This window comes from Bemisia tabaci, chromosome 2, assembly GCF_918797505.1.
Source record: "Bemisia tabaci chromosome 2, PGI_BMITA_v3".
NCBI classification, from domain to species: Eukaryota; Metazoa; Arthropoda; class Insecta; order Hemiptera; family Aleyrodidae; genus Bemisia; species Bemisia tabaci.
The window spans coordinates 22,920,575-22,942,738 of NC_092794.1; the positions used below are offsets into that span (position 1 = coordinate 22,920,575).

Here is a 22,164-nt window from a genome sequence, read left to right on the forward strand (position 1 = left end):
AACAAGTGTCGCTTGTATTTACATGTGGAACAATTAACTTTGGGTCTCAATTGGTAAATCGACCAAAACTCTCCTGTCGAAAAAACGCTTGGACGTAAACTACTAGAAAAAACAGGCATGCATGGACAAAAAATCGTTGACAAAATGTCCCATAACCGTCGGCCTGGAGAATTTTACCGAAAAAAAAAAACAGAGACATCCACTGTTGTGACGTGCGGTGTGCAAGTGTTATGCAGCTGTATTGCGCCTCAAGTAATTTCGTTTCTTCTTGCTTGATTCCGACGGTGAAAATACTTCCGTTGGCTGCTATCAGAATAATAAATTTAAAATCGTTTTCTTTTCCAGTTTTTGAACTTCTGGAAAGAGGAGAAGTCATGCGCCTCCCGACAGATGAGCCTCTCTCCGAGGCTCAAGCTCGAAATTATTTTAGAGATGTCATCCTCGGCTTGGAATACTGTAAGTACGATACGTTCATTCGCTCGAGCCTTCAAATCAGTGAATAGTTCACCCGCATTCCTTCCATGGATGTAGCTCTTGGAAATGGCTGGAAGTTGCATGCTCTCTCCCTAGAATTTGAAATTGTATTATCTATCCCCCTCCCTCTTCCCCCTCCACCCTCCCCTCCCTCCCCTCCCCCTCAACCCTCCCTCTTCCCCCTCCACCCTCCTCTCCCTCTCCCTTCTCCTCCCTTTCCCTCCCCCTCCCTCTCTCCCATAAAAAATAGCACTAGAACCGGGATGTTCCCTAGTTTCATTTGATAATGCGACAGGAAAAAGGGAAAAGTATGAGAGTTTCTCGAGGATTTTTCTTGGTAGAGTCGAACCTTAAATTTGCATACAGCCTAATTTTGTGTAAGAATTCAAAGCCTCCAAATGTATCTAAGGAAGTTACATTTTTGAATATTTTCCTGGAAAGATCTCCTGAACCCCCTTGCTAGAAAGTCCTAAACGTTTCCTGGAAAAGTGGGGGCTCAGTTGCCCGTCTTAAATTATAATGAGCAAAAAAACCACGATTAATTGAAATAAAATTATGTCGAGATCGAGGATACTTGCTCAGATGTTGATGATCCCAGCGCCTTTATCGCCAAAAAGTCGTAATAAATCACAACTCAATTTCAAAATATCGCGATTTTTGCGTTTAATAATGCTACTTGGGGTGCCAGGCAGCTTGTAATTGAAATTACGGCTCTTGTGCTTTCTTTTTCGCCATTACTGGCTGATTGTTGAAATAGATAGACAAAGCGTTAGATAAAGCGATCGACAAAGAGTTAAAAAAAAGATATGGAGGGGTTGGTGGTCTACAAAATTTTGTGAATTTATGGCGAACAGCACACGAGTTATCAATATTTTGGGAAAAACAGCTCATCAAACCTACGAACTCTTTTTGTCTCCTCCTCTTTAATTGCCTATCATATTTTTAAATGTTGAAAATCTAAAAAAATCTGTATTTTGCGACACGCTGAAAAGTTTAAGATAAGTGTCTGTTCAGGGGCTAAAAATCGTTTAAAAAATAATTTTGTGCTTTTTACCGAGAATTTTTTCCTACAGGAGCAATTAACTATTTTGTCTAAAATTAGGAAAATAATCACAATTTTAATCTAAGCTAGAACGATAAAGTACAAAAACATAGCCCGAATATTCGAATAAAGAAGGAGAGATTTAAAATATGGGTAAACAAAGCTGAAACATTAACAACACTAAAAAGCAGGACGTTTCGAGCTGTTTCGAGCTCATTTTCAGCTGCAAAAAAACACAAAAAAAACAAGTAAAACATGTTTCAGCCGCACTTACCCATGCATTAATTCTCTCCTTCTTTATTCTAAGCTACCCGTAGAATATTTGACTATTTGCCAAAGCATTTGACAAAATGCTTAATTTTACCATTTGCCTGCGACATGTCTATCAATGCAGGGGCGGACTGGCCATGGGGGCGGGGAGGCGATCGCCTCCTAACAATTTGCCACGGAGGTCCCGAAGGGGCCCCCGCGGCGAATTTTTTTCGAGTTATGGTTTTACCCCTGTAATGTTGTAATTTTTTTATCCTATTCAGTCACTAAAAGGTCCCAAAATCCTTGAAAATTTGTCTCTAAGTGACATGAAAGGTCGTCTAAAGCTTTTGTGATGAAGGGGCCCCCGAAGAATCCTGAGAATGGGTTATTTTGAAGTTCAAATACGGTAGAATTTGACTCCAATAATGCATAAAATTGCGTTTAAAAAGTGTGTAATTTTCCACATTTTCCGGGGGAGGGCCCCCGGATCTCCTTAGAGGGGCCCCCGAACGACAGGAGGGGCCCCCAAAATCTAGGTCGCCTCCTAACTTTTCGACTTCCAGTCCGCCCCTGTATCAATGGCTTTTGAAGCCTTTTAGAGAAAGATGAATTGAAATTGGGTGGTTTTGTGATTTCAGTGCACTTCCAGCGGATCATCCACCGCGACATCAAGCCGTCCAACTTGCTGTTGGGCGAGGATGGGCGGGTGCAAATCGCCGACCTGGGCGTCTGCAACGAATTCGACGGGCCCGACGCCTGCCTTAACTCCACCGCGGGCACCCCCGCCTTCACCGCCCCGGAGGCCCTCATTAGCAACAACTCCGCACCGTTCAGCGGCAAGGTAAGCCCCGTCCAGCCGTCCTCTCTCCTCTTTCCCTACCTTCCTACCGTGAAAGCCAAGAGAGCAGTAAGTGTCAAATTTTCGAAATCGAGTCTCCCTCAAAATTCGTCTCACCTTTTCCAGATGAAATCACTGAAATAGCAAAATTCATCATTTTCAGACGTTGCCAAGTTGCCTTTGATAAAATGCCAATTTACCGGGAAAGTTATGAATATTTGTTCCCAATTTTCAGGCAACATTGTTCGCAGATTAATTTTAAATATCTGAAAGATTCTAGGAAAAATATGCATAATTCCTTCTAAAAACAAAATTTTATCGGAGGCGATTTGGCAACTCTCGAATGTTCATTCGGCGTTCTTCCTTAGCACGACAGAACAGGTTTCTAGTAAAGCCCACACTGAAAAAAAAGCACATTGGATCTAGAGTCCAGACTCTTGAAAACATCGACAAGAAAAAGTACTCTTGATTCAATCAGAATCTAGCTTTTATCAAGAACCAAGCCTCTTAATTTAAGAGGAATTTGTTTTGATTCAAGCAAAAATCCGATTGAATCAAGAGTACTTTTTCTTGTCAGTGTTTTCAATAGTCTGGACTCTAGATCCAATGTGTTTTTTTTCCAGTGCTTAGCACGGCAGAACAGGTTTCTAGTAAAGCCCAATTTGTGAGCGGAAATTTGGCAACATCGAAATGTAGTATCGTTTATTTTTCGTCTGTGGAGCGACGCTTTCCAGCGCGAGAGGAGAAATAACTTTTCACGTTCGCGGTTTGACAACCGCGAGCGCGGAAACCCACGTCCCTTTCCAGTTTCCATTGAGGAATTTTGCGGGTGACAAGTGTGATAAAAGCGGCAAAACCAACATCATTAAATTTAACGAGAGCGGAGGGCAGATAAAACATTACACCCCCGGCCCCGGTGTGTGGCTGTGTACCTTGTGCTCGCGATCGAACCTGGAAATAAATCCCTCGTCGAATTCTAATTCGAGGGGTGGAGAGGGGCGGAATAATGGTAGCGCCGGTGTTGGAGAGTTGGATCCAGCGGTGAGGCGTGAATGATCGATTATCGAATTAACCCCCATTAGAAGCCATGGTAAAGAATCGATGTTTGATCAGTGGCGTGGCGTGCTTTGCGATATATCGATTGATCTACCATTTAAACCTGTGGTAAAGAATCGATTGTTAGGGTGTTCGCAGCGAGCACCCTAATAATCGATTCTTCACCACAGCTCAAATGGGGAAATATCGATAATCGATCATTCACGCCACGCCACTGTGTTTGATGTGTTCTTTGCGAACACTCTCTTTATCGATCCTTTCCCTTAGGTTTAAACGGCAGATCAATCGATGTATCGCAAAGCACGCCATGCCACTGGTTGGCCCTGGTAAAAATTGGCGATAGGAACTGCGTTCTAAAATACCATAGAAGTTCTTGTAGCCGACTAAAGAAGGCTATTGAAGATCATATGTGGCTGTAGAAAGCTGAGCAAATCATATAGCCGGGCTATACGAAGCTGTAAAAAAGTATTCAGTCGGCCTATAGTTCCTATCGCCGGGCTTTATACTTTATCGCCATTGGCTATAAAAGGCTATAAGAAATTGTGTAGAAATTCGTGTGCTTTGGAAATCATTAAGTTTGATACGGAACTACCTTTATATTTACAAAACACACATTATATTTTCCTTTAAAACATATTTTTTCATCAATTAAATTGAGAATAGTCCATACAGAGTGTGCAAACATTTCAAAATCATGAGTTGAAAAACGCTGACTCCGCGAGATTAAATATTAGAGCCTAACACAAAGCGGAGCGGCGACGCACTGGCGCCTACAAACCTAACAGGGATACTTCACGCATTGCGCAATGCGTGAAGTATCCCTGTTAGGTTTGTAGGCGCCAATTCGCGTTTCGCGCTCTCTGCCCGCCCGCCGTGCCGCAGCGTGCCACGGCGTCTGAAGCAACTATTTCACACCAGAGGTCTGCATAGAGAGTTTCTCTGGATATAGAGGTGGACCCCATGGGTAGCGTATGGGATATCCCCTCCATTACACCCTTAACTTTGAGAGCTTTTTGAGCTTTGGAGTTGATTTAAGAGAGCACAAGTTGCACCATCGTGTTTCTTCGAAATTTTACGTTTTTCAAAAATACTTAAATTGCAAATCCTTCACGCTTGCTAGAGTTCCATTGATGGACGACCACTCAACACGGCAGTATAAATGAGAGTTTTTTTTCCGTGATGCGAAAGCGCCTCGGAGGCGAAAGCTCGATGGTCCTCGTGCGGGGAGCCCGTTTAATTTTTCACGACTGCGACAAAGACGCAGGCGGAGGACATTTAATTAGAGCGAGGAAGCCTCGAGTCCGGCGGTATAAAGTTCGCGACACGAGAGGAATTCCACGGAGGGCCGTCGGCTTCGGGGAGGAAGGACAGGAGAGGGCGCGGAAATTTCGTCTCAATGAGAATAGCTCCACGCTCCGTGAAACGCACTCGGGGCGCCATCCCTCCCGCTCAGGAGAAACGCCTTATGAGTCTCCTAATGCTGCCAGATCTCCTCAAATAAAATGGATTTTCTCGAATATCGCACTGAAAAAAAAAAATCTCGGTGTATTTACTAATATTAGGGTAAAATTACCAAGAATTCAGGGTTCTATTTGATCCCAGTTTTTTTCTTGGTAAAATTACCATTTTTGGAATTGGTAATTTTACCGAGAAATCTCGGTAAAATTATTGAACTTTCTCGGTAATTTTACTGGACCTTGGTAAAAACGCCAATATTTTTTATCGACTGTGGTAGAATTACCGAGATAAAATGGTAAAGTTACCGGGAATTGATTACCAATAAAAGTGGTATTCTTACCTGGAAAAAATAGTAAAAATACCGGTTTTTAGGTAAGCTTACCAGCCTGTATTGGTAAAATTACCATTAATTGGTAAAACAAGTGAGATGGTACAGGTACCAACGGACCGTGGTAAAAACGCCGAGTTTTTTTTTTCAGTACGGCTGTTCAAATAATGGGCTTGGAGGACAAGGCACATAAGAACAGTTTTTGAAAAAAATTGAAATATTCATAATTTCAAGTAAAACTAGTCTTGATGCATTTACTGTGAAACATTCACTCCCAAATTCCAATTTTTAAGCATCAAGAAGTTAGTTTGAACTTTCTTTCCGCCATAAGGATCCTTGTAATTTCGAAACTTCAAACGCGTTTATATCTTGAAGTATAGCGAACACTGCACTTATGCGCCTTTATCCTCCAAGCCCCTCAAATATTGCGTTAGGGATTTTGGCCACCTATTAAACCCTCCTACTCCTCCTTGTTAGACACCAATTAGTCTCCGCCTTTTGAATTACGTGAAATTGCTCCCCCCCCCCCCTCCAATTTTCCAGGAATTAAAGGAGGGAGCCAGTAAAATAGCTGAAAAAGCTCACTGAATTCTCAGTATTTTAATAATTTTTCCTATGTTTAGTAATACCTTAAAAGGGTTTCCTAATACGAAAATGTCAACAGTCGCTTTAAGAGATTATTTACGAAATTCACGATTTTTTTTTTTAAAAAAAATGCCAACAGTCCTCACTTCTAATTTAAATGTTCTGAAAATTTCAAGGAAAAATATTCATAATTATCTGAACCCCGGACCTCCCATCCCCAATTTTTTTCAGGAAATGGAGGAGAAAGTCTTTAAAATAGTAAATAAATTCATAGCATTTGCCCAATTTTTTTCACAAAATCTTTTTCATCTTTTCACAAATTTCCACCGAAAAAGGGTTTTCTTAAAAACGAATGTTTTAACAATTTTTTGCGTAGTCGTATTTATAAAATGTACGAATTTTTCTCAAAAAAAGGTCAACAGTTGTTACTACTAATCTAAAATATTCGAAGGCTCTGAAGAAGAATATTGATAATTTCGTCCAATAACATTACGTTTTCTCGCGAGAATTTGGCAACATTCAAATGTTTGTACGGTGTTTTTCGCTTGGGAGCGAAGCCGACGGGCGGCAGTTAGCCGAGCGGATATTGGCCATTATCGATCACTCGACGAGGGTTAAAAACCACCTTAAGCGGGGAGAGGGGTGGGGAGGGGGCTGGACTTGGTCGGCGTCCCTTGATGAGGATTCGATAGGCGGTTAAAATCAAATTAAAGGTGCTCTCGTGGGTGTGGCATAGGACGCCTACGCCTGGGTCGTACACCATAACCGTGGAAGATTCACTGATTAAAAAAAAAAGGAAAATTGTTAAAATGGTTTAATTAGAAAAATCATGCTATTTGAAGAAAAATTCTTCATCGAGGAATTTTCAAAAATTTCAGGAATTCACCAATTTCTTCTGAAAGATATGAAGGAAAAAACTTTGGTTCACCCTTTTCTTTTCTCTCTTTTAATTTTTAGAATTTTTTTTGACGGGCAAGAATTTTTTTAACCCCAATAGTTTTCTTTTTCAATTCAAAGAATCAATGTACCTTGATGGCAAGTTTAATTTCCTTCTACATAGGATAGTCGAAAAGTCCCGCACTACAAGCACCTGGCATCCTGGCATCACCCTTGTAACTTTAGACTAGAATTTAGATAGACTTTAGATTTAAGATAGAGACTTAAAATTTTTTGAGTCATCCTAGGTTAAAGGCAACAACTGGGGGTCCGAGGACCCCCAATCCCCAAAATTTTAAGGGAATCCGAATCCCCCTGAAATAGGGCAACCACCGTGGGAGGTATAAGCCCTTGTTGCGGGACTTTTGAATCACCCTGTATGAAAAGAATCCTTACGCTATAAACAAAACAAAATGGTTGATTGAGAGGAACATTCTCTTTACTTAAAGAAAACGTTCTTTTGAATGAAAGGAATTTGTTTGAATTCAAAGGACTGAAGTTGAGAGTCGATGAAGTCTTGGAGGCGAAGACCTTTGATCCCGCTTAGTCAAAACCGTTATTGATACCATTGGATGCCACTTCCAGCGTTTGACCGTCCATTGAAAAGACGCTAATGTGAGATGAATCCCCAGTTGAAAGCGATCCGTTTGATCCCGGATCGGATGGTGACCCGCGCTGCCGTCGTGCTGAAAAAAACGCCTTATCGACTCTTGGACGTTTTCTAATTTTTTCGAAAAGAAAATTAATTTTTTAGAAAACCTGCGAAATTTTTCCTTCGTAATTGGATTGCATTTCGCAAAAAAGAACCAAGAGCATTCCAAAGTCGCTAAGATTGTGCAATTTTTTTGACCTTGCAAATATTAACTGATCATCTAAACAAGTTTGATCTTTACCTCCAATAAACCAAAAATTCAATACGGAAATTACCCTTCTAAATTTAAGTTTTACATGATTCCATTAATACAAATGCAAAGAATGTAAGTTGCAAGTTGAACGATCCTAGCGACATCATGATGCTCTTGGTTTCTTTTTGCAAAATGCGATCTGATTATTGCAGAATTTTATTCACAGTTCTTCACAGAGTTTTTGCAAAAATGTCAAGGAAAATTATTCACGAATGAACATTCAATTGGGAGTTAAAATTCGAATTCTTATTCGGCTTGAATGATCGATTATCGATTTTTCCCCATTCGAAGCTATGGTAAAGAATCGATGTTTAAGGTGCTCGTATCGAAGTCCCTCTTTTTCGATCCTTTACCATAGGTTTGAACGGCAGATCAATCGATTCATCGCAAAGCACGCCACTGACGTTGACGTTTGTAAGTCGCAGGCTGGTAGCAACCGGCAGCAATTTGCATGTCATCACTGAATAAGTATAAAGAAGAAAAAAATGCAGAAATAAATGTACAGGACTTAAGAACTGATTACTTTGCCTTTAATGTGAAAAGACACTTTTTCTTCCGTTAAAACAAGGTAGTAACAGGTCCACGAGAGAGAGCTTGAGATCCATGATCTAAGCTGTGTTTAAATCGGACAGGCAACTAAACTAACTCAGTGGCAAAGCGTGGAGTATCACAAAAAATGAAGGCGCTCGGAGCTGAAATCACGCTTTCGTAGCCGGTCATTACCCATCGAAACTTCATTATACTAATACGGATGATTGCGGGGTTATAGGACATTTCGTCAACGATTTTTTGTCCGCGCACCTGTTTTTTCCAGTAATTTACGTCCACGCGCCAGTTGAGACCCAAAGTTGATTGGCCTACATGTAAATACAAACGACAATTGCTCACGACGTTTTTAGATGAAAATGTATAATATCTTGGAAGAATGAGGGATTGTTTTTTTTTTTTTTTTTTTTGTTTTTGCTCAAACGGAGAAAAATATATAATTGAGATTTTTGGTGAAAATGAGGGAGCGTCAATTCCATTAGGTTAGACCAAATTCACTAAAACTCTCTACACCTCTTTGGTGCAACAGGACTTAATTATCTTTCAATAAATTCCCACCTTGTCCATACCTGGACCGGATGAACCTCTTGATTAGCCTCAGCTAAAGGCTCTTAGATTTTTCCTGTGTACGATAAGTATCTTGATTTATTTTGCGAGGAAAGATCTGTGCTTTTAAAGGATGCCTGTCATTCTTAATATGTTTAATTTCGTATAATACTGGGCAACACCTCTGTTGTGAAATAGTTGCTTCAGGCGCCGCCGCACGGCGGGCGGGCGGTCAGCCCGAAACGCGCATTGGCGCCTACCAACCTAAGTGGATACTTCAAGCATTGTGCAATGCGTGAAGTATCCACTTAGGTTTGTAGGCGCCAGTGAGTTTCACGCTGGCAGCACGCCGCTTCGCTTTGTTAGTTTCTAATATTTATACTTACTTTTTAGTCTTCAGAAGACTAAAAAGTAAGTAGAGACACCTGATTAAGTAATGAGCCCAACCAAATCAAAATTAAACATTTTATCGGAGGAAACTTGGCTACTCTCGAATGTTCATACGGTGTTTTCCCTTAGCACGGCAGTAGGTTCTCCACTCGAAATTAGGGCGAATTATTGAATAATAACGTTATCGATGACTGTTAGAAATCGGGGGACGCGTCGAGGGTGGATTTTACTGATCTCGGGGAAGGGGAGTGGAGGTATGGCGCGAGCCGGGGCGATAAATCGTCGCTCCAATGCCGTAAAGACGTAACTGCCTTTTAAAATAACCTTTAGCGTCCGTAGAACTCCGCGCTTTCTGCGGCTCGCGTGTCGACGAAGTTACGCCCTTCTGTCTCAGCAGCGGTGAGATAGCCCGTCGTTCATCGTCGGCCAAGAAATTATTCTCATATTTGCCGCGAGTCGGGCCGAAATAATTAAAAACCCTCGAACCTGGTCAGTAGGAATCGATGGCGGATGGCAGCCGATCGCTTAATAGGCAGCGTTGTCAAGTTTAAGGGGAAATTAAGGAATTCTGAAGAAAACTTACAGGGTTGGATTCAGGGTGGCGAATGAGGAGCGGCTACACCAGGCGCCATCACGATGAGCATGTTGAGGGGAGGGTAAAAAGAAGAGGGGGAAAAACGAAAAGGGAGAGAAAAGATAGGGAAAAAGAGTGAAAAAACAAGGAAGAGATAGTTTCAAATTGAAATGATGCTGAAATTTTTGCTCTCATAGTTTCAGCGTTCATGGGTTGCTTTTTTGAAGGCACGGAAGGAAAAATTCGTGTAGGTACCTACACAAGGAAAAATCAAGTTCAGCTCTGAAATCCAAGTAGCAAAGCGCAACGAAAATATCGAAAGAATTTTGCAACTAAAAGTAAAATGTTTCTATATGAAATTGCAATATTTGTACGTCATTTGGTCATTAAATGTCGATTTTAAAAAATCGATTAAATTAGTTTTATGTGTAAGGAAGGTAGGCAATTTGCAATGCAAAACAAATTGCGACTTATATTTAAAATAGCAATATATTTTAATAAGAAGAGCCCGTTTAATTAGGGCATAGGCAACATACACAACACTCCAATGCATTAGCAATAATTTTACCGTTAAACTGCAATGTATTGCAAACTGTGCCATTTGGGTGGATTTTGTTTTTGAGTGAGTACAAAAACCGCCAGTAAAAGTAGAGTCCACGGATTCTAGGAGGCTTTGTCTTGTTTAGTTTAGTATAAGTAACTTTAGGTGCCGGAGATTTGGCACGGTGCACTCCTGACCGAATTATTTTTAACTCGTTTGATACCTAAGTGAGTAGATCAGGGGGGGGGGGGGGCGCTGAATTTTTTGGTGGGCGATAATCAACGGCGATAATCTCTCAAGAAAGAGCTAAAATTGTAATTAAATCTCGCGCTTATATTTAATTATTGATGTATTTAAAGTATTCAGCAAAAGGGCTTTCGAGTAGAACCTTGCGTTCTTTTTCGAACGTTTGGATTTACAGGGAATGAAATCGTTGAATTATCCCTCGAATTATTTGTCACAATAAAGAGTGCCTAAAAGTGCCAATGCATATGACAATGCAAGAAAAGTTTTAAATCCTTCCCTCTTTTTGATAGGTAGCGGCGGCCACTATTGTAATTTACCTTTATTTTTTCGGATAGTGACAAATCCACCGTGGTGGACGATTAGTAAGCTTTTTGGAGTAATAAAGTTATCCCGCTGCATGCCTCGACTGAATCAATCAATGATGTGTATTTCTGTCGGTGAATACCATTCCATTTGAAGTTATTGCCTTCAATTGCAGCGCATAGGTTACAAATCTACCAGAAAGCGCAAATTAAGCGAGTGAAACGTCTACTTGAAAACCTCTTTTATATTACCCAATACGCTTTGATTGAACCGATAAACGATGTAGTGTCCCTGGCTAGGTATCGTGCATCTAAAATTCGCCTTCAATTTTGCCGAATTGGCAACAGACATACCGGGGAGCGGGAATAGTTATCTATTAGAAAAATACACATCTAATATTGCCCCAAGCCTTGGTTCAACCGATAAACAATGTGTACATATTGGTGTAGGTATCGGTATCGTTCATCTACAATTTGCCTTCGACTTTGCCGCATAGGCAACAAACACTCCGGAGAGCGCGAATAGTTCTCGTTGATCTCTCGTGAATCTATTCGAAAAACGCGCATCTACATATAAAGCCCCCTTCCCTAAAAAAGTTATAAACCCAGGTATTTAATGGGGCTTCTTCCTCATACTCTTTGACATTGAGGCCGAAAATGATATTAGTTTTTCTCCACCATTCGCCAATTTGACGAAAAATTGGATTTTTCTTGTTCTACCATGCGTTCCAACGCATTAGGAAATCGGCATTTCTAAAGAGATAAATATAAATTATAATTCAAACTTTAATATATATATTATAGCGCCAGTACTTAATATTACTTGCTCCTCAGTAACATGGATTATTTTTCCACTCGGTTACTCATTTAATTTCATAAAAACATCAGTTTTAATAAGTTTTATTAGTTTTCCTGATTTCTTTAGAATGCTTAATTCCTAGGTCTATTTCAAATCCTTTCGATAATTTACGAGATTTCATGGCATTTTGTATCTCTGATTTGGCGAAATGTTCCTAATATTTTTGGCGGCAACGGTGTTAGGCTCTCAAGCGTAAAATATGAACGGGATAGCGCAAGGAATGATTATTTTATGAAGGCTCGGCTCGGCGGCACTGGGGGTTAGCTGAAATTTAATTGAAGCACGGCGGTGACACGCCACCCGCTTGGCTACCATATTCCATCGTAGAACACACTAATTCCTCCGTGTTGAATGAGAAATTCGCACGGTTTTGTGCAAAAATCAGGTCGGGCTATTTTAAGCGATGCAGTGAAGTTGCGCATTTTCCTACTTCGGTTATTAGCATTCTGATTGCAACTTTGTGAACTTACAAATCAGTTACCCCTGGTAAAAATTGGTAGTAGGATCTGCGTTCCAAAATACTATGGATCTACATGCAGCCGGCTGTAAGATTTCCTATAGCGTCTGTAGCCGGCTATACAATTTCTCACGGGTAGCCTTTTAAAGTCGCTGGCGATAAAGCCACAGTCAGGCAATAAACTGTATAGCCCGGCGATAAGAACCGGCTGTATAATTTGTTATCGCTTCGTATAGCCTATGATTTTCTTCGCTTTCTACAGCCATTTATATGATTTTCTATCGCCTTCTATAGCCGGCTATAAGAATTCCTATGGTATTTTGAAACGCAGCTCCTATTGCCAATTTTACCAGGGACCTAATAGCCCGGGGCCTAATGGGGACCTAAAAACTATTTAGGCTAGTAAGCCTTTGATTTTGGTTTGAATTTTTTAGTCTACAAAATTTTTATGGGGAAGGAGATGGATAAGATCAAGGTTGTCAAAGGCAAAATCTGGATTCAGTTGAATTTTATAAGTTTGTCGTACCGAAATCGTGGCAGGGCTGTTCGAGTTCACACAAAGAGAAAACAAGTAGGTAATTAGGTAAACAATATAAAAGTTTGGACCAGTGGGTGTTATGTTTGTAAATATACAAACAGTTAAGAATCTTATAATTAAAATACTACAATATGATGTACTACAAATGAATACTACAAAAGATGGTTTTTTCTACTAGAATCTTGCGAAGTCATTAAAATTTCGGACGAGCGAGGATGATGAGCGCCAAAGTGAAACTCAGTCATCGCAAGCTCCCTGACTTGTAAGTTGAGTGCCCATTGCAGCGGAAGTGCAAAACGCTGTTCCAACTGGACGGAGTTAAACAGAAAGGAACCAAGCCACATCGGGATCGAACCGAGAAAAAGAGGTTTAAAGTTTGGCTCCTCCATAGGACTCGATGTAAAAGTTCAATTCAATTCAACTTCAAGTTCAATTTCTGCAAAATTTGCTCCAACAAAAACTTTGAATTTTTGACGATAGATGGTGGAGCAGTGGTTGAGTTGAAAACCACACATAACTCAATTTTTTCCAAAATGTGGGTTGTTTCCTTTCTGCTTAACTCAGTCCAACTATAGCGAGTGTCCTGAATATTTGATGGCGCCGTCTCTCGTTACAAGAGTCTCTCCGCTCGGACAGAGTCAGGCGAAAAATGTTAGGTACTTACAGTTCGGCGCTGTACGTGTCATTAGTACACTGTAGGTGATACAATTGAAGGACTGAAGGTGCGACCAAGAGAAAATAAGAGCCATGATTTGAATTACGCGTCGGGTTGAGGCGAGTGAGTCGTCTCTGATTGGCTGGCTGTTCCCGCCGATTTCCGCGATTGGCCGGTGCTAAAATTTTTAGCACTGAAGTGAAGAGCAATGACACGCGGGGCTTTAATAATTCGGAAACGAGGAAAACGTGTAATGAGTGAAACAATTAACGCCGTTATTAAATACAAGAAAAAACGGCTGCGATAGAATTGCGTGAATGCCCCTCTTTTTGCATTTTTGGAGATGCATACATACAGGGTGTTTCAGACCACCCGTACCAGGCCTTTTTCTCGGTTGTTTTGGGTCGTACGAAGTCGCGGACCGCGGGGTTGAATAGGGAATTGACCCCAAGGAATCCGAATTTCGTGGTCCCGAAATCCCCCCATGTCCCCTTGGGGAGTAAAGGGGGGGGTCGTTATGCTAAAAGTCACGGTTCCCGACCGAATTTTGGATTAATCGCATCAGAATTATAAAGCACGGAAAATTTCACGTGAAATTGACGCCTAAAAATCCATAATCGGCCCATCCCAAGCCCAAAAATGATCCCCTAAAGAGGGGGACAGTACCCCCCTCCATAATTTCTCCTTGGTCTCAAAATTGACGTAGATTCTCCAGAAAAAGATGGATTCCCAGGTAATCGACCCCGAGAAATCCAAATTTCATGATCCCGAAGCTCCTCTACCCTCCCTTGGGGGGTAAACGGGGGGCCCAATTTTAAGAATCGGGGCTCCTTTCCGAATCGCAAATTGATTGCATCCAAATTGAGGAACAGAACACTTTTACATCTTACGTGACCCCCAAGAGTTTTAATTGACCCCCCTGAACGGCAGAAAGTAACCTCTGAGGAGGGGGCCTTCGCCCCCTCCAAAAATTTCTCGAGATTCCTCTTTGGTCGCAAAATTGACGTCGATTCTCCAGAAAAAGACGGTTTTCCAGGTAATCGACCCTGAGGACTCTGAATTTTATGGTCCCTAAGCTCCGCTACCCGCCCTTTTGGGCAGAAACCGTCTTTTTCTGGAGAATCGACGTCAATTTTGCGACCAAAGAGGAATTTCGAGAAATTTTTGGAGGGGGCGAAGCCCCTCTCCTCAGAGGTTACTTTCTGCCGTTCAGGGGGGTCAATTACAACTCTTGGGGTCACGTAAGATGTAAAAGTGTTCTGCTCCTCAATTTGGATGCAATCAATTTGCGATTCGGAAAGGAGCCCGATTCTTAAAATTGGGCCCCCGTTTACCTCCCAAGGGAGGCTAGAGGAGCTTCGGGACCATGAAATTTGGATTTCTCGGGGTCGATTACCTGGGAAACCATCTTTTTCTGGAGAATCTACGTCAATTTTGAGACCAAGGAGAAATTATGGAGGGGGGTACTGTCCCCCTCTTTAGGGGATCATTTTTGGGCCTGGGATGGGCCGATTATGGATTTTTAGGCGTCAGTTTCACGTGAAATTTTCCGTGCTTTTTAATTCTGATGCGATTAATCCAAAATTCGGTCGGGAACCGTGACTTTTAGCATCACGACTCCCCCTTTACCCCCCAAGGGAGCATGGGGGGGTTTCGGGACCACGAAATTCGGATTCCTTGGGGTCAATTCCCTATTCAACCTCGCGGTCCCCGACTTCGTACGACCCAAAACAACCGAGAAAAAGGCCTGGTACGGGTGGTCTGAAACACCCTGTAGGATTGCGCGAATATTTCTGGTACTGAAAATTCACATGTTTGCGCGAATATTCAATATTCAACGAGGGAGCGTCAATCTGGCAACCCTGGTATAATTTGTGGTAGATAAAAACATCGCGGAAGACTGTTCATTCCCTCCTCTTTTACGGGCATGTCTCCCTTCGATGGACAGCCCTCGCAGCACGAATGGCCCAGAGAGCTTTCATGGACGTTTAAAAAGTGAACTGGAGGTCTGTGGCCTGTGGCCGCTTCGCGGCCGCCAACAACTGACAAAAACTCCACGTAAAAAATCGTAGAAAAACCATGTTCAAGTTTTTAAAGAGATGAATGGATTCAAACCCCGACGGGTGCAGGGTGCACCCGGAAGAACGCGTATATTTATCTCCGATTGGAGTGTTATGCACCCTTTTTATTTTTTATTGTTAATAAAAAAGCTCCGCAGTTTTTCTGAAAAGTTTCCGGGAATTCACCTAAATGATCTCAAATAAAAGTATCGAAAATTTCGGCGCGATACACGGAAAAAACTATATAGTGCTGAGTACTAACTGTTTACCTATACCAAATGGAGCCAACTAGTATGGCAGTAGCGCTGAGCCCTATAACTTTAGGGTCCAGCCCTACAGACTGTAGGTCTCAGTAGTACTGCCATATCAGCTGGCTCCATTTGATCTAAATAGTTAGTGCTCAGCACTATATGTATAGTTTTTTCGTGTGTTTTTTCGTTCTATTTTCTTTTGATGTAACCAAAAAAAAAAAAAAAAAAAAAAAAAAAAAAAAAAAAAAAAAAAAAAAAAAAAAAAAATTAAATATCATTCGAATTTCTGAATTGTTACAATGAAGATACATATTTTCCCTTTAATTATGGTAAAAATTGGAGCAGAAAGTTAAGAATAATGACGCGCAGTCCTGCAGCATTTCTACAGTCCTGTAGGCGCTAATATGCGTTTCACGCTAACTGACAGACTGCAGTGCGTTTGACGTAATGCGAGAAGTATTCATGCAGTCTTGTAGGCGCTAATATGGGCTTGACGCCGACCGCACTGTTTGGCGCAATACGTGAAATATTCCGACAGTCTTGCAGGCGCTAATATAAGTACGTTTAACGCCGTGCCCGACGGCCGCACTACTGTGTTTGGCGCGATTATTTGAACTCGCGTTAGAATAATTCCAAAAAAACAAAAATATGATTTTTGTACAAAATTTCGGCCCAATCCAAAAAATGTCACTAATTACCAAAAACAAAAAAAAAAAAAAAAAAAAAAACCAGGCACCCAAAAAATATGATGGCAGTACCGTTTGGATTCATCATATAAAAGGAAATGATATCAAAACGGCCCAATTTTCTCTTTCATGCCCATGCAATGTACCAAACACCCCAACTTTTTTCACGAAAAAAGAAAAAAAATTAATAAATAAATAAATAAATAAATACCTATAAGGTATGATGACCTGAACACGTTTATTGGATCCATCGATTTAAAGGAGTATGATATCAAATCGGCCCAACTTCTCTGAAATATGCCCATCTCGGATCAATAATTTTTTTGAGACCTTCCGACTCATCGCTGAGGAGACACTGATCATTACTTGACCCTTAGTATATATCCTTGTTTAGATGTCAAAGAGTTCCTTATGAGAACTGTAATGATTTTTTTTTTCTTTGGAGAGTTAAAATCAAAAAATCGTCATAAAATTGAAAAAAAAATTCGAAGAAAAAAAAAGGAATGGGCCGGCCGGCCGTACATACAAGTGGTAGATAATATAGGGTGATTATCGTCTCTCTTTCACATATACATGAACAAGTATCATCGTCAAAAGGAGGATCAGTCCTTCTTGAAATCGTCATTGAAAGATAGACTGAAAGATATTCACACATGAGTGAACAACTTAACAACTTTCAAGCAATGCCATATTCTTTTCTGATAGAAGGCCTTACAAACTACTGAACCTTGGCGTATTATTGCGAATATTATGTGCCTCCTACTTACAATGCTTCTTTCTTAGCAACTTCATGGATGTTGGCAAGACCGGGTCGGTCACCCATGCCAAAATGTTGGGGCATACCAATGTATCTACATTTCCCCCCCTTTTTTTTTTTTGTACGTGCCGGCCGGCCCATTCCTTTTTTTTTCTTCGAATTTTTTTTTCAATTTTATGACGATTTTTTGATTTTAACTCTCCAAAGAAAAAAAAAATCATTACAGTTCTCATAAGGAACTCTTTGACATCTAAACAAGGATATATACTAAGGGTCAAGTAATGATCAGTGTCTCCTCAGCGATGAGTCGGAAGGTCTCAAAAAAATTATTGATCCGAGATGGGCATATTTCAGAGAAGTTGGGCCGATTTGATATCATACTCCTTTAAATCGATGGATCCAATAAACGTGTTCAGGTCATCATACCTTATAGGTATTTATTTATTTATTTATTTATTAATTTTTTTTCTTTTTTCGTGAAAAAAGTTGGGGTGTTTGGTACATTGCATGGGCATGAAAGAGAAAATTGGGCCGTTTTGATATCATTTCCTTTTATATGATGAATCCAAACGGTACTGCCATCATATTTTTTGGGTGCCTGGTTTTTTTTTTTTTGTTTTTTTTTTGTTTTTGGTAATTAGTGACATTTTTTGGATTGGGCCGAAATTTTGTACAAAAATCATATTTTTGTTTTTTTGGAAGGATATCACGTATTTTTGGTATGACTTCTACGAAGTATCAGGCAAAGAGAGTTCCCATTTTAAATTTAAAAGTTGTTCCCGCGGGCGCGAGGCAGAGAGGAAACGACCCCCCCCCCCCCCCCCCCTCGAAAGCGGCCCACCTTTTTTTAAGGAATTTCGTTCAAACCGCATGTCAATAATCTGTAATCGTTCTCGAGACATCAGTAAGGAAGGATCCATATTTTTGGCACACCCTGTACGTCACAGAAAAAAAACCGCAGGTCAGTATTGAAATCGTGACAAAGTTGGGTCACTTGACGTAATGCCTAATTCTCATTGGCTACGAACGATAGAAACTACAGTAAAGCGCATTGACTTATAACGCAATCTAGGTCGCGCGGTAGGTAAGACAGCTAGCGGGGTAAATCAGGGTAAAGACGCGCCTTCCGCTTAGTGGATACATCCGGATATACGAACGAAAAGTACCCGTATCAGGCAACGGCACTGGCATGACAGGCATTTCCATTGTCTCGGTCTCGGACTTGCTGGGTGTTGCTGAGTTGCCTATCGTCCCGCCTGAAGGGACTCTAGTCTCGCCGAAATTTCCTAATGCGCAGTCTAAGCCGTAGATAGTGCATGCATAGAGAGGTTATGATAATTATGTTATTGTTTCGTTTGGAAATTTTGAATCGGGTTTGAGCAAAATAGCATTGCAATTTCAATTTCTCCTGGCTCCTGTCTCTTTTTCTATGTCATATTATTTCTGAAATTAATAACAATATAACTTCTTGAATGGTTTTCTCATTGTACGCACGAGACATTTTCAATTTTATGCTGCCCCGAGGAATAATACTTCCAACTGTGACCATTCTTGATTTTGCATGATTCCTTCTCTCTCTAGGTACCTTTTTCGTTGTGAGTGAGTTTTCTTTTATGATTCTCTGATTATTGAGGGCACAATGCTTGGGCACAATGTGCCTGAAACGAAAAGTTGCTACTTACTTGTTTACTATGTGCATTCCTATCCAGACATCATATGAAATCATCTTGGTACTTGCGTTAAATCTTTCCGTTCATAAGGAGATGGTATACAATAAACTTTAGTTGTGATGACATAAATTTTCTCAACTGCATGCTGATTATTGAAACTATGTCAGTACGACAAGGCAAGACAGCCCTATCTTAACCGTGCAATATATCGCATTTCGATCTCTTATCAGACTGCTTCAAACTTTCAATAATCGGCCTGCTGCAATGAAATCCTTTTATAGCTTTCATCATTATGATTCTCCATTTGGCCATTCTGGTCAACTAGAGTCCACAAAGACACATTGACTTTAAACGCGCAACAGGGTGAAAGGGAGAGTGCCAGTTTAACTAATAATGGGTTTATTTTCAATGATAAAATTAACCAGTCTATTTACTGTCACACCTTCAAAGTGGGTGAATGTGTCAGGCAAGAACCCTGATAATCAACAACTTCAGAGCTGCTCTTAATATAGGACTTCTATGTAATGTTCCATCTCCTGTGTACAGTAGGCACAAAACCAGGATTTACATTAGAGGCATCACCTGTGTTAAGGGATACCTTTTATGTCTTACATAATCCAACATTTTTTTTTTGGATTCTTGGAACTAATGATAGAATGCAAGCTAGATTCTGCAGCTCAGTGCAGGACCTCTATCATTTACGCTGCTTATACCTAGTTATGCCTGCCAGGTCCTTTGACCATTCGAATCGCAATTTCTCCGAGCTCCAATTTCATCATCAGTAATAACATTGCAAACGCGTGATACCGTCTCATAAAGACAGTAAGCAAAGTAAGTATTTATCAATATTTTTAGTTTAATGAGAGATGTCTCTAAAGCTATGGCATTCTGTATCTTGAGAAATGTGACCAGTTCACTCGTCATTGGAAAAGATAAACAGTAAAAGTTGATGCTTCCGCAAGCAAAAATTACAGTTACCACAACTGAAATTTCGATCTCAATAGCATGAATCTTCTGAACTGTAATGAAACAGTTTGATAACATTTCATTTTCAGGAGCCTTTATCTGCCAATGCTGGTCATACAGAGTCAACAGCGATTGAGTTTCAGTGCGTTATCAGGGTACAACAGAGAATACCACTTTAATTTTTGGTTTTCCTTTCAACAACATTTCATTTTTATGAGTCTGTATCTGCCAATTCTGGTCATGCAGAGTCGGCTGCGATTGAGTTGCAACGCACTATAAGGGTAAAACGGAGAGTACAATTTTGATTCTTTGTTTTACTTTCAAGGATGGAAAAAACAGTCCATTTTCTGTCGCACCTTCAGGCATGAACTTTTCAGCTAAGGACTCAAATAAATGACAACTTAGGAGCCACTTGTCATGTATGGTTCTTCTGTATTAGTCCGTCCCTTTCGTACCGTAGACCGAGAACCAGAGGTTAAAGTATAAACATCACCTATATTCAAGGCTTAATTTTATATCCTATGCTATGTGATCCCTCTCATACGATTCTATCGAGCGAATGATTCTGCCGGTAAGTTAATTATGTGGAGCACCATCATATCTATGCTGGGAATTGCCAGGGAGATTCTGCAACCATCCGATTAAGGTAACTCTCACATCAATACAGTGGCAGGTAAAGTAAGCAGGTATTTATGAGAGATTTCTCAACTCGGGCATTCAATGCCCACTTTCCGTCAAAGAAGATGCTCTGTTGATATACTGTTGCAGCCCAAAATATTAATTACAACTAATATTTTTAGTCGCCTCAGTCTCAATCGATAGCTTTCATTATTCTGCCAGTTCTGGCTACCCAAAGTCCACATCTAATGAGTTTTAACTCACTTTCAGGGTGTGCCAGAGAATTAATTCCTGTATCCATTTTCCGTGCCAAATGAACCAGCTAATTTTCTGTCGCACTCTCATAGTGGGTAAATTTGTCAGGCGAGGACTCAGATAATCTAGACGTCAGGCGGCACTGATGTATTATATCGAACAGCTGCTCTGTATTATTTCCTATATGTGGTAAGCAGTGACGGCAAGTTTACGTCTCCAGGTACTGCAAATTTTAGCCGATGTATAGAGAGGTTATCATCAAGGATATCCTGCATTAGTTATAGCATTTCAATTTTATCAAACCAATGAAATAGTAGCATACAGATACATACCTTCTGCAGAGGTCAATATGAAAGACCTTGATTTGAAGAATTTTATCCAAATACAGGCAAATTAGACGATTCAATCAACTTCTGACACAGAATCAAGGAGACTTGCTGATAATCAAATTAACAGTAATGTTTGAAGTCAAGTATCTTGGATGTTGTGACATTGAGTTGATTTCATTAACAGAGTGCTGCGTAGCTTCTTTAAGAAGACACATACGCACGACTGATGGGTGAATGCGTTAACCAGTTTTCCAATATAAAGTATCACAAGTCTATGAAAACATACAGGCTTTAGGCACCAGTTGCATGATACACTGAGAAAACACACATCAACTCCGGAGGAGGTAGGCTGCCTGGCTGCTAGCAAAATTTTAGTAGAAAGTGGAAACGCAGATTCATTCCCACCGATTGAGATCCCAGACACACATCATCGTATTGAGGGAAAGGATGATTTTCTGGTGAAAAGTTGCTGAATCTTGTTAACGAGAAATAGTATCTCGGACTCACTATAGTGGGATATCATCAATCATTCATGAACAATTAATACTTGATTACTTGAAAAGATCACTAGATCAGGGCCGCTGGGAAGAAATGGCAGGTTGATCCGAGTACTTACTGTGACAGCTAAATTTGTCAAGGGTGCGGGAATCATAAAAGTGTTATATAGAAATGGATCCAGTTATCTTCGGCTACGATAAAATGGAAACACGCATCAATTAATGTACCTTTTCCTTGTTATTTAAATATTTAAAGCCATAATAAAACAGTAGCATAACCTGAAATTTAGTTTTTCTGGAGTCGGCGCTCACCATCCATCGCGCGGTTCTACAAGTTATTTTCAAATTCAAATGTGCTTGAAAAATTGAAGGACCCGCTCCTTCTTTCAATAAATTCTCCTTTCGACGCCCATATAAGTTCGCAAACTTTCCGAAAGGCACATCCTGGGAGTCTACAGATTTGAATCATACCTAGTTTAATGGATTTTATGCTACCCTTACCTCCACAGCCCTAGGGACCGATCGACATTCAAATCGTCAGAAAACG

The 22,164-nt window shown here is 40.6% G+C and overlaps 1 protein-coding gene across 6 annotated transcripts in view; it reads left to right on the forward strand.

Moving 5' to 3' along the window:
• LOC109043589 (calcium/calmodulin-dependent protein kinase kinase 1) overlaps positions 1-22,164 on the forward strand; it is a 168,063-nt gene that overhangs the window by 137,853 nt on the left and 8,046 nt on the right. For all 6 annotated transcript variants that reach the window (XM_019060846.2, XM_072296961.1, XM_019060844.2 and 3 more), the window contains 2 exons: positions 346-456; positions 2,407-2,609. In XM_019060846.2, the coding sequence (XP_018916391.2) occupies positions 346-456; positions 2,407-2,609 (314 nt within the window). The remainder of the gene's footprint in view (positions 1-345; positions 457-2,406; positions 2,610-22,164) is intronic.